At 47.7% G+C, this 13,354-nt stretch overlaps 1 protein-coding gene across 1 annotated transcript in view; it reads left to right on the plus strand.

Annotated features, from left to right (window-relative positions):
- The first annotated feature begins 2,332 nt into the window (after window positions 1–2,332).
- DDRGK1 (DDRGK domain containing 1) overlaps window positions 2,333–13,354 on the plus strand; it is a 36,687-nt gene continuing 25,665 nt past the window's right edge. Inside the window, exons 1-2 of the mRNA XM_084517748.1 lie at window positions 2,333–2,464; window positions 7,989–8,147. Of these exons, the coding sequence (XP_084373874.1) occupies window positions 2,377–2,464; window positions 7,989–8,147 (247 nt within the window). The 5' untranslated portion in view covers window positions 2,333–2,376. The remainder of the gene's footprint in view (window positions 2,465–7,988; window positions 8,148–13,354) is intronic.

Here is a 13,354-nt window from a genome sequence, read left to right on the forward strand (position 1 = left end):
CTCAAATTCAAAAATTATCTGATGTTAGGAGATTGAGGCAAATGACTCCTTTTAGAAACCAGGGTCATTCCCCTCATCACATTTCGCTTCATCTGTGTCAGGATTTGCACGTTATTCCGCATCTGGCTACTGACAAGTGAAATATTCTGCAGATAAAATAACTAAAACCAGTGTTTTAAACTTCCATTAAATAGTCTCCACTTTTCAATGTTGCAGGCAAAGTTGTGGAAGAAAAATACAGACATTTTTCATTCATTCATTCATTCATTTGGGTTTTATTTTTAAAACCAATCCTGACCCTTATATAAGACATAAAAACCATCCACTGAAGCATACCCTGAAGATAACCACCAGGAAAGCTGTAGCTCATTATTTATCTGATTGTGTGTATGTGCAATTTTCCCAGTGCTTGAAAAGCTAGCAGAAGAAGCATTCTCTCCGACCAAACAGTGAGCTGCAGAATAACCCAGTAAGACAGAAACAGACCACAGAGAATTCAGTTTGAGCAAAGCATTAACAAAGGGGCACTGTCGTTGTTTTTCAAAATGAGATTTGAAAGATTATTATTAAAATAAAACTTTGTAATAAAACATTCAGCCTATAGTTTAGTTTCTTCTGGAGACCTTCCCGCTGTATCACTGGCTCTATGTTATTAGCAATTTCTTAGTAATATCTGGTTGTTCTGTGGCAGAGAGATCTGCATTTATCTCAAGCACGTGATGGGATGTACAGGCAGTGCTGTAGACCACAGCAATGACTAATTAGCAAGCAGCTCTTCTGATTACGTCCAGTTGTCCAATAGCCTTTAATATCCATTTTCAACTCATTAAAACATTTCCCAAAAAAAAACATAATCCCTCCAACAACAAACAATTTTTAATAGGCTACACTAAAGCGCTCTAAGGCAAGAAGGGGCTAGATCAGTCAGAATGCTAAAACCACAATGCAAGTCAAAACCAGCAAAGCCTAAAATACTTTTCTCCTCTCTCACGCAAGGACTGGGGCTGAGCCCAACAAAGTTTCGGATCTAAGAGCAGGCGACTTCTTAAAGCAAAGGGAGAGTTTGCTCTCCTATTCCCCAGCTCCAAGTTCCTGCAGTATCTTTCATGTCGATGTTCGTTCTGGCTAAAAAAAAAAAAAAAAACAAACGCAGGGAAAAAAAAAAAAAAAAAATCAATAAGATAATAAATAAATAAATGATATATTCCATGCTCTGGAGCATTGCACGGTCACAGAGCAAAGGGAAGCGATAGGAGGCAGATCCTCCATTTGGCTGCACATCGGCCTTGGATGAGCTTAGAGCAGTTATTGGGCTACAGGCAAAGGTTGCCCAGCTAGTGCTAGCTCTGCAGGGATCAATGCAAACCTGACTTAAAAAAAAAAATAAAATAAAATATTTCCCTAGGCAGCCCAGTTTTCTGCACTTTTACCAAATTAAGCCAGTTTACCACGTGAGACAAGTAGCTTTGGGTGGGTTCAGGGTCAGCATCTCTTTTTGCAAAGTTGATGCCGTTCAGGACATGTCACCATGGCATCTCTCCAGCTACATTAGCACTGCAGAGCCAGGCAGCTCCAACCTGAGCACATTTCAGCTCCTTTACAGCCCACACACCAAAAGGGGGACAGAAAAAGCTCCTCAGGGTTGCAAGGCAAGCTTACACCCTGGAGTAACAGCAAGGGAGACACCTCAGTAGTGACCCCAGTGCTGGCGGGGAGTCGTACCCTACAGCCAGGTCTCCATGTATAAGTGATTTTCCCTCATAACTTTGAGGGTTTTCCCCTCGTTTTTTTGGGAACTGGGGGGGGTTGGGCTGGAGGAGGCTCAGGGCAGAGCTCATTGCTCTCTGCTACTGCCTGAAGGGAGCTGTGGGGAGCTGGGGGTCGGCCTCTTCTCACAGGTAATGGTGGTAGGACTGAGGGAATGGCCTCAAGTTGTGCCAGGGGAGGTTCGGGTGGGAAACGAGGCGACATTTCTGTCAGAAAGAGCAGTCAGGGGTGGGGACGGGGTGACAGGGAGGTGGTGGCGTCCCCATCCCTGGGGATGTTCGAGGGAAGGTGCTTGGGGACGTGGTTCAGTGGGTGACAGCGGTGGTAGAGGGGTGATTAGACTAGACGATCTCGGAGTGCTTAATTTATTTAATGTATTTAATGTATTTAATGTATTTAATTATTTATTTAATTTATTTAATTTATTTATTATTCCCTGACCCCGCCCCTCCACAACCCCACCTCAGCCCCGCCCTGAGGCGGCACCGCCCGCCTCTTCCCCGCCCCTCCCCTCCGGACCGTACCAAGTCCCGTGTCCCCCCCCCCCTCCTTCCCATTCCTCCCCCCTCCCAGAGGGCTCAATGGTCGGTGCCGGGGCGGGCTGTGGCCATGGCCGCCCTGCTGCTGGCGGCGGCCGCCGCTCTCCTCGCCGCCCTCCTCTTCCTCGCCGCCCGCTTCCTCCGCCGGCCCGGCCCAGGTGGGTCTCGGCTCCGGTTCTCCCTCAATTCCCCTTCCCGGGGGCTTCTCCGGTTCTTCCCTTTCCTCCCCGTCCCGTTTCAGAGGGGCCCGGGCCCCTTCAGGCCCTGCTCCCGCCTGAAGGGGGGGGGGGGGGGGGGGGCGTCTCCATGGCAACCGTGAGGCGGGAAGGGAGGGGGCGTCGCCATGGCAACCGTGAGGGGGGGGGAGCGCCTCGCCTCAGGCCTTCCCCTGAGGGAAAAGGGGGTGGGGGGGGGATCTATTTGGGATCCCCTGGGATCTTTTAGGATCCCGCAGCCCCCCCGAGGCGCTCCCCACGCGTGGAGCCCCCCTGGATGCGGCCCCTGCTGGCGGCTCGGCCCCGCTGCTCCCCTCAGGAACCGTGGGGGGGGCGTTGAAGTGCGTTGGGGTCCCCCTCTCAGAGCCCGGCGAGCTCCTTTGGAGACCTTTTGAGGGGGAAAAAGAATTAATAGGATCACTCCCCTGCTCATATTGATCCCCTAAGATCTCCTGGAGCACCCTGCCAAGCGTCCAGCCGAGCGTGGAGCTGATATTCCCCTCACACACCCCCAGGGCCTCACGCCCAGCCAGCATTACCCAAATTTTGCAGAATTTGCCCCACTTCCCCAGCCAGCCCTGCGCTGTGGGGTGATGCAGCGCTTCCAAACGCTGCTAGGGAAGAAGTTAGATATTTATTTCTACGGTAAGCTCACCGACACAGCTGTATTTCCAGAGGGAATGAAGGGAAACACTGCGAGGACTCGTGCTCAGATGTTTAGCCAGGACAGCCACTGAAGCCTTTGGTTATATAATAACACTAGTCCCAGAATTTGGGGCGTTTTGTGTCTGTTTCAGGTTGGTTTTGGTGTTTGGGTTCTGTCTTGGGGGGGGGTAAGGTAGCTTTGATAGTTGTTTTTCTTTCTTTTTTTTTTTTTTTTTAATAGGTAAACAAACAAAAAAAACACAACAATATAAACATAGTCACACTACTGCAAGAGTATATGCCGGTAAGGACTTTGTGTTAAAACCAGTTCTTACCCATTAAAAACTAAAGTTTCCAGCGTGTTTCTTTTACGCTGTTTCTTGCACAGACCTGCTCTAAGTCTTTCTTTCTCAGCAGCATGGAAACTGATGAAATTTCGTCTGGTTTCTAGTTACGTGGGGCTGAACTTCTGGTAAAAGCAAGCGATGAACGGCCCGGAGAAATGAGACTGCTGGAGATGTTTTATTTCCTCAGCTTCGCTCGTATCGTGACTTAAGCAAATCAGAAGCTTTGAGGTTGAGGAGGATTTCTTCTTCTTTCAAAGCATATAAAATTCTAACAAAAGTGAAGGCCAAACAGGCATTTTAAATGATCTGAATTCTCCAGAAGCCTTAATGCTATTTTTGAGCAGCCTGGTTAAAGTTAGCTTCATTTCAGGATAATTGTTTTGAAGTTGCTTTTTCAAGGGCATCTTTTTGATACTTTCAAATCAGTCTTGCCTATTTTTATTGTGTGGTTTATGAAAATTTCCTACCTGAATGTGTTGATTTCTATTGTTTTGGAGTTCTCTGCGGAACTGCAGTTTCTGGGGATGACTTTATTCTCCTTGCACAACAGAAAATTATTTTTCAAAACCACTGGGGGTGTTGCGGACTAATTACATTTTGCAGAATTCAGTCTTAAACCAGAATTTGTTTGCCTTTTCCCGTCTCTTATGTAGAAAGTGGAAGCTGTTAGAGTTCTGCTAGTAAACCCATTGTGTTGTATGGAAAGGACGTGAAACCAGGGAAGTTTGAGGTAGAGAACGGGTGGCAGCTCTCTTTCCTTGTAGCAGCTGGGGCTGCGTGGCAATGACGACCTTTCATGCTCTCTCTTGCAGAATTACTCTTACTAAACGTTGTAGAACAGACTGCTTTAGCTAAAGTGGGAGGCTAACCATCGCAAGAGGTAAATCCTGTAACTTTGTATTTCCTGCGAGAGGTCATTTCAAGTAGCAGAGTGCTTCCAGCGCTATCAAGCCTGGACTTGTTTGCTGAGAACAGAAAAAAAAACGCAGCCTTGCTGCCTTCAGCACACGGCTGGCATATCTGGTTGTGACCATGCCCTAGCACGATAAGCAGCGTGAGGCGAAAAGACCTCTTCAGGGACACGGAGCCTGCTTCCTTCCACCTGTTGGGTGTTGAATCGCTTTCTCATCGAATTTCACAGCTCAGGTTAGCACGGAGGTGAAAGGCACCGAGGTGGCGGTGGGAAGTCCAGCCGGAGGGTGAGGGTGCAGCAGGTGGAGCTCTGTCCAGTGGAGATCAGCAGCCAGGAGCTGTGTCTGGATGGCCTGCCTCGAAATTCGCCACCCAGGTGTTAACGCTGCTGGACCTGCTGAGCTGATACACCTAAAGATAACGTGCTGCAAGCTTAGCAAGGGAAAATCTATTTGCTCTGAGCAAGTAGAAATTTGCAAAGCTTCAGAAAGGAACAGGTTCCGTGCTGGGGGGATGTAAAATGAGGTCCAAAGAAGCTCTGAAAGGTTTTTCAGTGTTCTTTGTAATGAGTGTGCCACACATCCAGTTTAGGAAAGAGTTCTGCTTTCAGAGCAGAGTTCTGCTCTGTTTCTCTTTGAGAAAGAGCTCTGACAGCGTGACCACGGTCTCACAGCTTCTGTTCTGCACTGGCTGACAAGTGGCATGAAATAATCAGCTCCAGCCTGTGCTCTGGGCTGATGTTTCTGAAAAGACAGAGCTCCTCTCAGCACGGCAGTGACCTTGCTGTCCCCTGGAAGGAGATGTTCCCTGCTTTTGGAAAGGCTGAGTCAGAGAGTGGAGAACCTACAGCTTAGAACAAAAGCTGAACCGAGCTTTGAAGCCACGTCCATTTTCCAGACATCTGTTGAATTTTCTGGTTTGTTTGTAATGCCCATTAATTGAGGGCTTTATCTAATTAATTTCTACTGGCCTGCCTTTCTGCAAACTGTCAAGCAACTCCTGGAGCTGGAGGGGTTTTGAGAGTATTCTCTGTGCTGTTTGAAACCACCAGTCACACCCTCTGTGTGCAGCTCCAGTCATCTGTGATGCTTCCAGAGCAGAGGGGAGGGGAGAGAGCACGTCCAGCCTTCTGGGTACTGGGAGGACCAGAGCCACGTGGGCACATTGGATGTAGTAAAGCACCCCTTTTCCTACTACCTGACAGTTTGTAGTGTGTAGGTGTCTTCTGCTCTTTGTCTAAGTGCTCTGGAGAGCTGAAAAGATGAGTATTGTCCAACAACTGCCTTGTACATCTGCCCTTTATATGGGTCAGCTTTGGTGGTTGGTTCTTGGTTTGGTTTTGGTTTGTTTTTTAACTACTTTCTGAGCCCTGTTAACACTGGTCAACTTTGAGAAATTGCCAGGTCACCTGGAGAGAATTAAATTGAGGAAACAGACAGCTTTGTTCAACACCTCAGCTTGAAAGGACTACATGGCTTATAAGTAGGTTCCTCTCACAAAATGCTCAGTGGTCTCTGTTTCACAGGATGATGGGAACGCAAACCAAGCCCCAGAATGAACGAGCATTGAACCTTCACAGCTGGTGCGCTGTGCACCTTTGGCAGTTACTAGGACAGAGACACTGAAGCTTTCAGGTGAAAGGATGCTGAGGTTTGGATGGCAGGGCATCTCAAGAATGCATTAAGAGAAATACTGCGTGTGTACGAGAGGTCTTTTTGCAGCCTAAGAGTATTTCTGGCACTTCAGTAATGTCCCAAGTAAGCAGGCTGCTGTTCTGCAGCGTAATGCTTCCCTCGCTGCTGAACAGCATTCAGAGCAATCATCAGCATGCCACAAATAAGCCTGGGCAAGTCTTGAAGCCAAACGATCCGATCCCTGGAGCCTACGCGCTGTAATTTCTTACAGACCCGGTTTGGTCCGCAGACAGAAGGAGGGGCTGGGCACAGGAGGGTGACAGCAGCGTGGCCGTGCATTGACTCAATTCCAAATGTCACGGTGCTGCAGTTAGTGCTGAGTGTTTGCTGGGGGACTGCTCGCAGCGGGGTTGCAGCACTCCTGAACTCTGCTGATGGCTTTGCTGGCCAAATGCTTCCCCCGAGTGCTCTGCTCTGCAGCCTGGGCTGAGCTCGGTGCTGCTGCAGCTGTGTTGTTATCAGCTGCACTGCCTGCTGCTTTGAAGCCGGCTGAGATACCCCGAGATGAGCTGCAAGCACACCTTTGATCGTCATGCAGAAGCAGCCGTAATGAATCTTATTTTCTGATCGCAGATATGCTAATAGCAGGGTTTTTTTTAGGAAGGCATTGTTTGGATCAGCGGATGCTGGAGACTTGGCTGAGCGTGGAGAGCATTTTGTGCTCCTGCTGGGACATCACAGAATCCAGCCAAGCACAAAAATGTGTCCCGGGCTTAAGTAAAAGTTCTGCAGCTTTCTGAGACCGTTTGAATGCCAAGCTGAACGAAGGCCGTAGCAGTTAATTCTTTGCAGGACCAAGCAAATAACAGCACACACAAACATCAGTTACCCTTATCAAAGGGATATGCAAAGCAGGTATTGAGGATGGTGATGGCAACATCATCGGATTGTTGTGGCATCAGTACCATAGCTGATAGCAGTGGGATCGTGGTGGTCTCAGAAAGAACCTGTGGGGCTCTGCAGTGAGCCCACAGGTCAACCACTTGCTCTCAGCTGTTCCTCGCTTGTCAGATCTCAATTAACAACAGGAATATTTAGCGGGGTGACAGCACGAGCTGCAGTGACCTTTGGAGCTCTGGACCGACTTCTGCTCACGCTCGCTTTCCACGCGTGGATTTGTTGGAGACGTTGTTAAATCGGTGTGGTAGGATGAAGATTCCCTGTGTCTTTGGTTGGTGCGCCTCTAATTCGTGGTTCTGGCTTGCTGTGGTTCTTGCTTGCTGTTCAGGTTCAGTTTCGGGTATGCTGATTTACATATTCCATAGTGAAACATGTATGCAGCCAGGCTTGAATTCAGATGAATCTACTTCTAAGTGGCACAAATGCAAAATCAGAAATAAAAATCTGAATACTGTGGAAGGGAAGAGAAGTACTCCGGGGTTCTGCCTTTTGTAAGTCAGAGGTGACTGGCAGGCTCACCACATAAAGAGAGAGATTTTCATGGGGAAGGGAAGAACAGATTATTTGGATCAAATACAGGGATTTTTTGAGCAGTTTGGAGGAAGGGGCTTTTTTGAGGGTGTAGTCTGTCAGGTCAAACAACAGTAGCAGCATATAGTTAAACATTTTCTTTAGTGGTCAGTACGGTGGTGCAAAGCTGACTGCTGTCGGTGCATGATTCTTGTTAGTCACAGGAAAACAACTTGCAAGTGTCTCCTGCCTCTCAGGAAAAAAACACAAGTGAGGGGAGACGTTCTGTCATTTACAAAACAGCACTCAATAGTAATATTTTAAAAAAATATTTTAAAAATAGTATCTAGTAGTACAATTAGGAAACAGTACTTCTGATTGCCAGGGTTGACAGGCAGAAGGGCAGCTGTAGCAAGCCGAGGTGACAGCGCTCTCACCAATTTGGTTTCCTTCTTGCAGCTGAAGAGGAACCCCAACAAAATGCGGCGGCGGCAGCAGTGGCCAGACCTCGGCCCCACGTCGAGGAGCGAGGAGATGGGATGCCGAGGCGCCGGAGGAACATGGGGAGCCGGCTGCTGGCCCAGAGGAGAGCACAGCAGGCAGAAGAGTGGGCAGAAGGTAAAGTTTGGTTCAGTTCATCTTCCAGCCATGTACATGGGCCTGAGCAGCAGATGTTGGGCTGCAGTTGAAGAAAAGTTTTCATTTTAGCAGCTTGGGAATCACTTGCAGCTTGACTCTGATCTGTTTGACTTTCCAGTTTCCTTACTTGCTTCACAGAAACTGCCTTTTGTATTTCCTCAGAGCCATACAGGTTAAATTTGGGTAACTAGAATCATCATTTTGCACTAAAACATCAAGCAAAGTACTTATCACCATGATTCCTCTCGCTCTCAGGTCGTAGGTGAAGCGCTCGGGGTTTCCACTCAAGTGCAGATAAAAGTGGACCTTGCTTCGCTCACGTTTGCAGCAGAGATCAGGGCGATGCTTTTGGCCCCTGCTAGGTGGGAAATGCTGAGCAGGCATTCGTGCGAGGCCATGATTAGGAGATAATTGCGCTTTTCCCCCCTGCTCTTCTTGTCTTGCCGTTGAGAGAAGCTCATTTTCCGCTCACGTTGGCAGGTGAACGTGCTCTCCAAGCCGCTCGTGTCCAACGAATGGAAAATTGACAGGCCTGAACTTTTCAACTTTGCTCAGTTCTTTTCATGTGATAACATCCTGCGAGGAAAATGAAATCAAAAAAAAAGCTTTCCCCTTAAACTCCAGGCATCAAAAGTTTCAGTGCCAAAGGCCGACAGTGAAGCTGTGAAAGCAAAAGGCTTATCTTATTTTGTCACTTTAGCTGTAAAAGAGTCTGTGTCATTGGGCTTTATAAATAATTCTTTCGCAGCTTCACTGTGCATCAGATGCGAGTGCTGCAGCTCTTGCATGAAGTTTCCTTTGAAATGATATTTCTGTTTATTTTTAATTTCTTTATGTTAAAACAACTTCTGGCTCTTTTGTTTTAACTTCTGCATGGTTTTTGTGTTTCGTTGTGGATTTTTTTTTCCCATTCATATGCTGGGATGGTTTCTCCCAGTGCTGTAGCACCGGTGCACAGCAGTGACACCGAAGCCTTTGGGGAATGAGCACAGACATCAGCAGGAGAGCCGTGGAGAGAAGCTCCTGTCCCTTGTTCCTGCCCTGAGGTGCAGTTATTTGGGATTATTTCCCTCTGGTACGGATTGGCCATGTCTGCTACACAGCCATTACCCTGGGCATGAGCTGCCTGTAGTAGTGTAGAGCTTGTTTGTTTTATTTTTTCACTTAAAGAAAGATGAATTACATGTTTTGAAGCCCCACTCTGTGAGTGCGTGGCAGGGGCCTGGAATAACTTCTTAATTTATTTCCTCCGGGCAGGGACCATGTGTGTTTTCACTGTGTCACTGCCACGTGGAGCAGTTTTGCCTACTGCCTCCGCTTACCCTGTTGAAACAGCGAGTCGTCCCAACGACTTGCAGGGTTCTGTGTTACAAAAATTAGTTGGCTCACATGGTAACACCACCACAACCCTGCAAGATTCCTGGCACGGACCTCGGGAAGGGCGTGAGGATCCCCAGGCCACCTCTGCCTTGCTGCCACGGCCATAAAGAGCTGTCAGGTGGGAACTGCTGCTCCCACCAGAGCACTCTGCTGGCCAGGAGCCCGTTCTGCTGCCTCTAGGAAACGTCTGAAAGCAGCTCTTGCAGGCTTTGGAGTTGTGGTTAGGGTGAGGGTTTTCTATTTTCCAGCTAACAATCAGATTTCAATTCCAGAACGAGCCTAAGCTTTGGGGGTACAAAACCTAGCAGTTTCTGCTGCCTGTGCTAAGTTGTGGCAGAACTGAAATCTCTCCTGGAATAATGGGATAAGGGGCACAAAAACTGGGAGCAGAACCTCAGTGACTTTGAATTGTCCCTTCTGTAGTCAAAATCTTATTTATTTGCAAGTCTGGGTGAGAAGGAGTCATGTAAAACAAACGAGGATGGTGAATGATGGTTTTGAATATTCAAATCTCTGCCCATTGCGAGCGGAGCTAAATCAGGTTGTAATTTCTTCCTGTAGCTTGGGTGGGGTGAGGCACCTAAATGACTTGCAGGTCGTCGGTACAGACAGAAAAAGCAGAGGGGGGAAGCACTAAAAGCCTCGACTTTCCTACCAGACCTGCAGCCCACGCCTCGTGTGGGCTCCTCGTTCACGGCTTCCACGTGGGCTGCGCTGCGCCGTGGGGGCAGGCCGCTCGCCGGGTGCCCACGCTGGCTCGGTTTGGCTGAGTAATGATTTTCAGTGGTGAGCTGAGGACTCGGTAAAGTCACCGCTCATGAGAATAGCAGCGTCTATTAATACTAGCCGATGACCACAGGTTGATGGGGAGATGTTTGTAAGTGGTGACGAAGGAACTCTCAAAATGACTGAGACCCCCTCAACTGGGTTCCGCTGACATGACTTCCAGGCTGGCTCAGAAAAGGTGGGTTTGGCTGGTTTGTGGCGCCCAGCTTCGTTCTAGCCATCACACTGCTGTCTTTCCTGCAACCCAAAGCAGTCTTGGAGACTGTCGTACAAATCAGCATGCCTTGGAGGATGTCTGCCCTGCTACAACGTGCCTCTCTGCCTTTCCCTTTGCAGCCTGAGTCTGGAAGGAGAGCGGTTGGTGCTGGAGTTGTGTGCTTGTGTGGTTAGCTCGCCTCCGATATCCCAGCCAGCAGGCTCGGTTAGCTCTGGGGCGGCTTAATTTAAATTGAACCCAGACAGAAGTGGCTTTGTGGGGCTAACTCCAGCAAAGACAAAAATAAACTCACTGCGAGGCATAAAAGGGGGCGGATGGCAGGCGTTAATCATTTAGGGCAAGAGAGGCCGAGCTAGGGAGGGGAAGGGGATAAATTGGAGTCAGGTTGTGGATCTTTTGTGGCACACAGCAGTGAAAACAAATAGCAGCAGCCGTTTATCCCATTTATTTGTTGCCTGACCCTTTTCTCTGCGTGCATCCACTCGGGCTCTAATTGCCTTTGGTGCAGGCAGTGGTGTTTTGTCAACAGCTTTTCTTTGGTTGCTGTTCATGTGCAGAAAAAGCAGTTGTCTGCTTCTGGAGCTGAGCTGGTGCTTCTAAAGCCGCTCGTGGTGCCTTGAAGGCTGCAAGGAGCTCGGTGGTGACATAGGAACCTGCCTCGACGCTGCTTTTTCACTTCTTGGAGCAGAAAGTTCCCCAGAGTAAAGGCTTTAGGGCTGCAGTTTCCTATCAGGCCATAAGAAACTTGCAGGGATGAACTTCCAACAGCAGCTATGGTTGGATCGCCTCGATCCTTCCGTGGTAAAAATAACGAGGAGGAGGATCCGAGGCAAATGCCTTCGCTTGAGGGACTGTTCAACATTATTTCTGACAGCGACTTTGTACAGACACGTAGTGAGAAAACCTGCTTGTCTCAGCGCATGGTACAAAGAGTTTGTGGAGAGACAGAGGCGTGCCCGGGCAAATTGCTTCTTCCAAGGGCTGTTAGCCAGCCAGCGAGGGGGGCATGGGTTTTCCAGTCCAGGTTTTCTGTCACTTGGAGTGGCGTCATGGGTGAAAACCGGCTGCTGACGCCCATGGAGAGGCCGGTTGGGGTGGGAGGAGAGGAACGTGGGCTGCAAAGTGTCACCACCACACCATGATTTAGGGCAGTTATTTTTTAAAGCAGCCTTTTTTTTATGATAATGATCTCCAAACCACCGAGCAGAGCAAAGACCACTGGGCATCCTCTGGGTGGAAGGTTTTGGTGGCTATCGGCAGCGAGGCTGAGCTTGGTGGAAAGAGAAACAAGAAGAAAGAAACAAAAAGAGAAGGATGTGCCCGAGCTGTCTGCCACGATCCCGAGGACAAGGGTTTGCTTTTTGAAAGGGGCTCACCTTCACATCCCACAAACAAACGATTTAGCTGATCTGGTCAGTTATTTCCCATGTTGCAAAATTAAAATAAATGGGATTTTGTGTACATTATTATCTTTCAAATATGCATTTTTAAAACAAAGTAGGGACTGCACCAAAGGAATAATCTGGTTTAATCAACAACTTCTATTCCTAACTGAAAGAAACTCCAGACTGTCTGCTTTTGGCAGCCCTGTGACTCATAAACGTTAAATTTCCCTACATCTGCATGCCTTTTGAGCCCTGCACATCTGAGCACAGGTATGGGAACACCCAGCGCAGTGAATGTTGGCTTCAATTTAAATGGCTTTACTTGCACAGAACTGATAATGTTAAAGCCGACAGCTTTTGATAGCCCCATCATAGCCTCTAGCTTGTAAAATAAGAAAAAATAAATAAGGAAAAGCCATTGGTTCCAACATAAATTAAATTGTAAGTCCCTCTTGTCTTTTGCTTGGCAAGAGTTGGGGATCAGAATCACGTTCTTTAATCGCTATTGAGAAATAAATCACAAAATTGGAAAGAAAAAGTCTTTAGAAGCTTAAAATATATAGTAATTGGCCCTGTTAACACGCCCTTTATTGCTTTTCATAGCATCTAAACCCAGCATTGAAATCTTACATCTGAAAAGATCTTACATGAATGTTTTGTGCTGGTTTGGGGGGGGAAAAAAATATTAAAAATAAATTATCTTAATATCCACTTAGTAGTGGATGGTGTACATAGCTTAAAGAGAAGAAGGTGTCTGTGCTGAAATTTGTCAGAATAAGCAGCAGTTATTTTCTGAGCAGAGCATCTATTTCATATAACACTGCATCTCCCCATATTCTGATGTGCTAAAAGATCAGGAAGTTTTATAAAGCTGTAAATGTTGACGTGGCCCCATGGTGTTCCCGTGAAACAGCTGCTACTAGCACTCTATTAATAGGCATAACTGAAATAATTTTAGTGCTTAATCAGTAGAAAAACCTTTCTAGTACGGTTAAACTTTGACTCCTCGTATCCTCACTGGTAAATCAGAAGTTAATTTTGACTTGCTCCTACTCATACAGAAAGACTCGGTGCTATCAAAGTATCCACGGCGTGTTTCTGCCCTTGAGACATCTCGAGTGCAGATGGCGTGTAGAAGCTGTAGGTGTGTGGTTTCTCAGTTATGCCACATGGCTTGATTTCAGAAAGAGCTTGAAGTCACTCATTCTGCTCAGAGGGGCTAACGTCCTTTGTTTACTCCCCTTTTTCTGGCCTCAGCACAGGCTGATTTTTCTGGCTACAGGTTAGTAAGCAGGTTGTTTCATTTGGTTCCTGAGCTGGATGGCCACTAGATTTAAAAAATGAAGTTGTTACTGTCCCGCTGCAGTGCTCGTGAATGCCCACGGCTTTCCATATGGTTGCCTGATTCCCTTCAAGGA

The sequence above is a fragment of the Aythya ferina genome (genome assembly GCF_964211825.1).
Source record: "Aythya ferina genome assembly, chromosome: 4".
Lineage (NCBI taxonomy): Eukaryota > Metazoa > Chordata > Aves > Anseriformes > Anatidae > Aythya > Aythya ferina.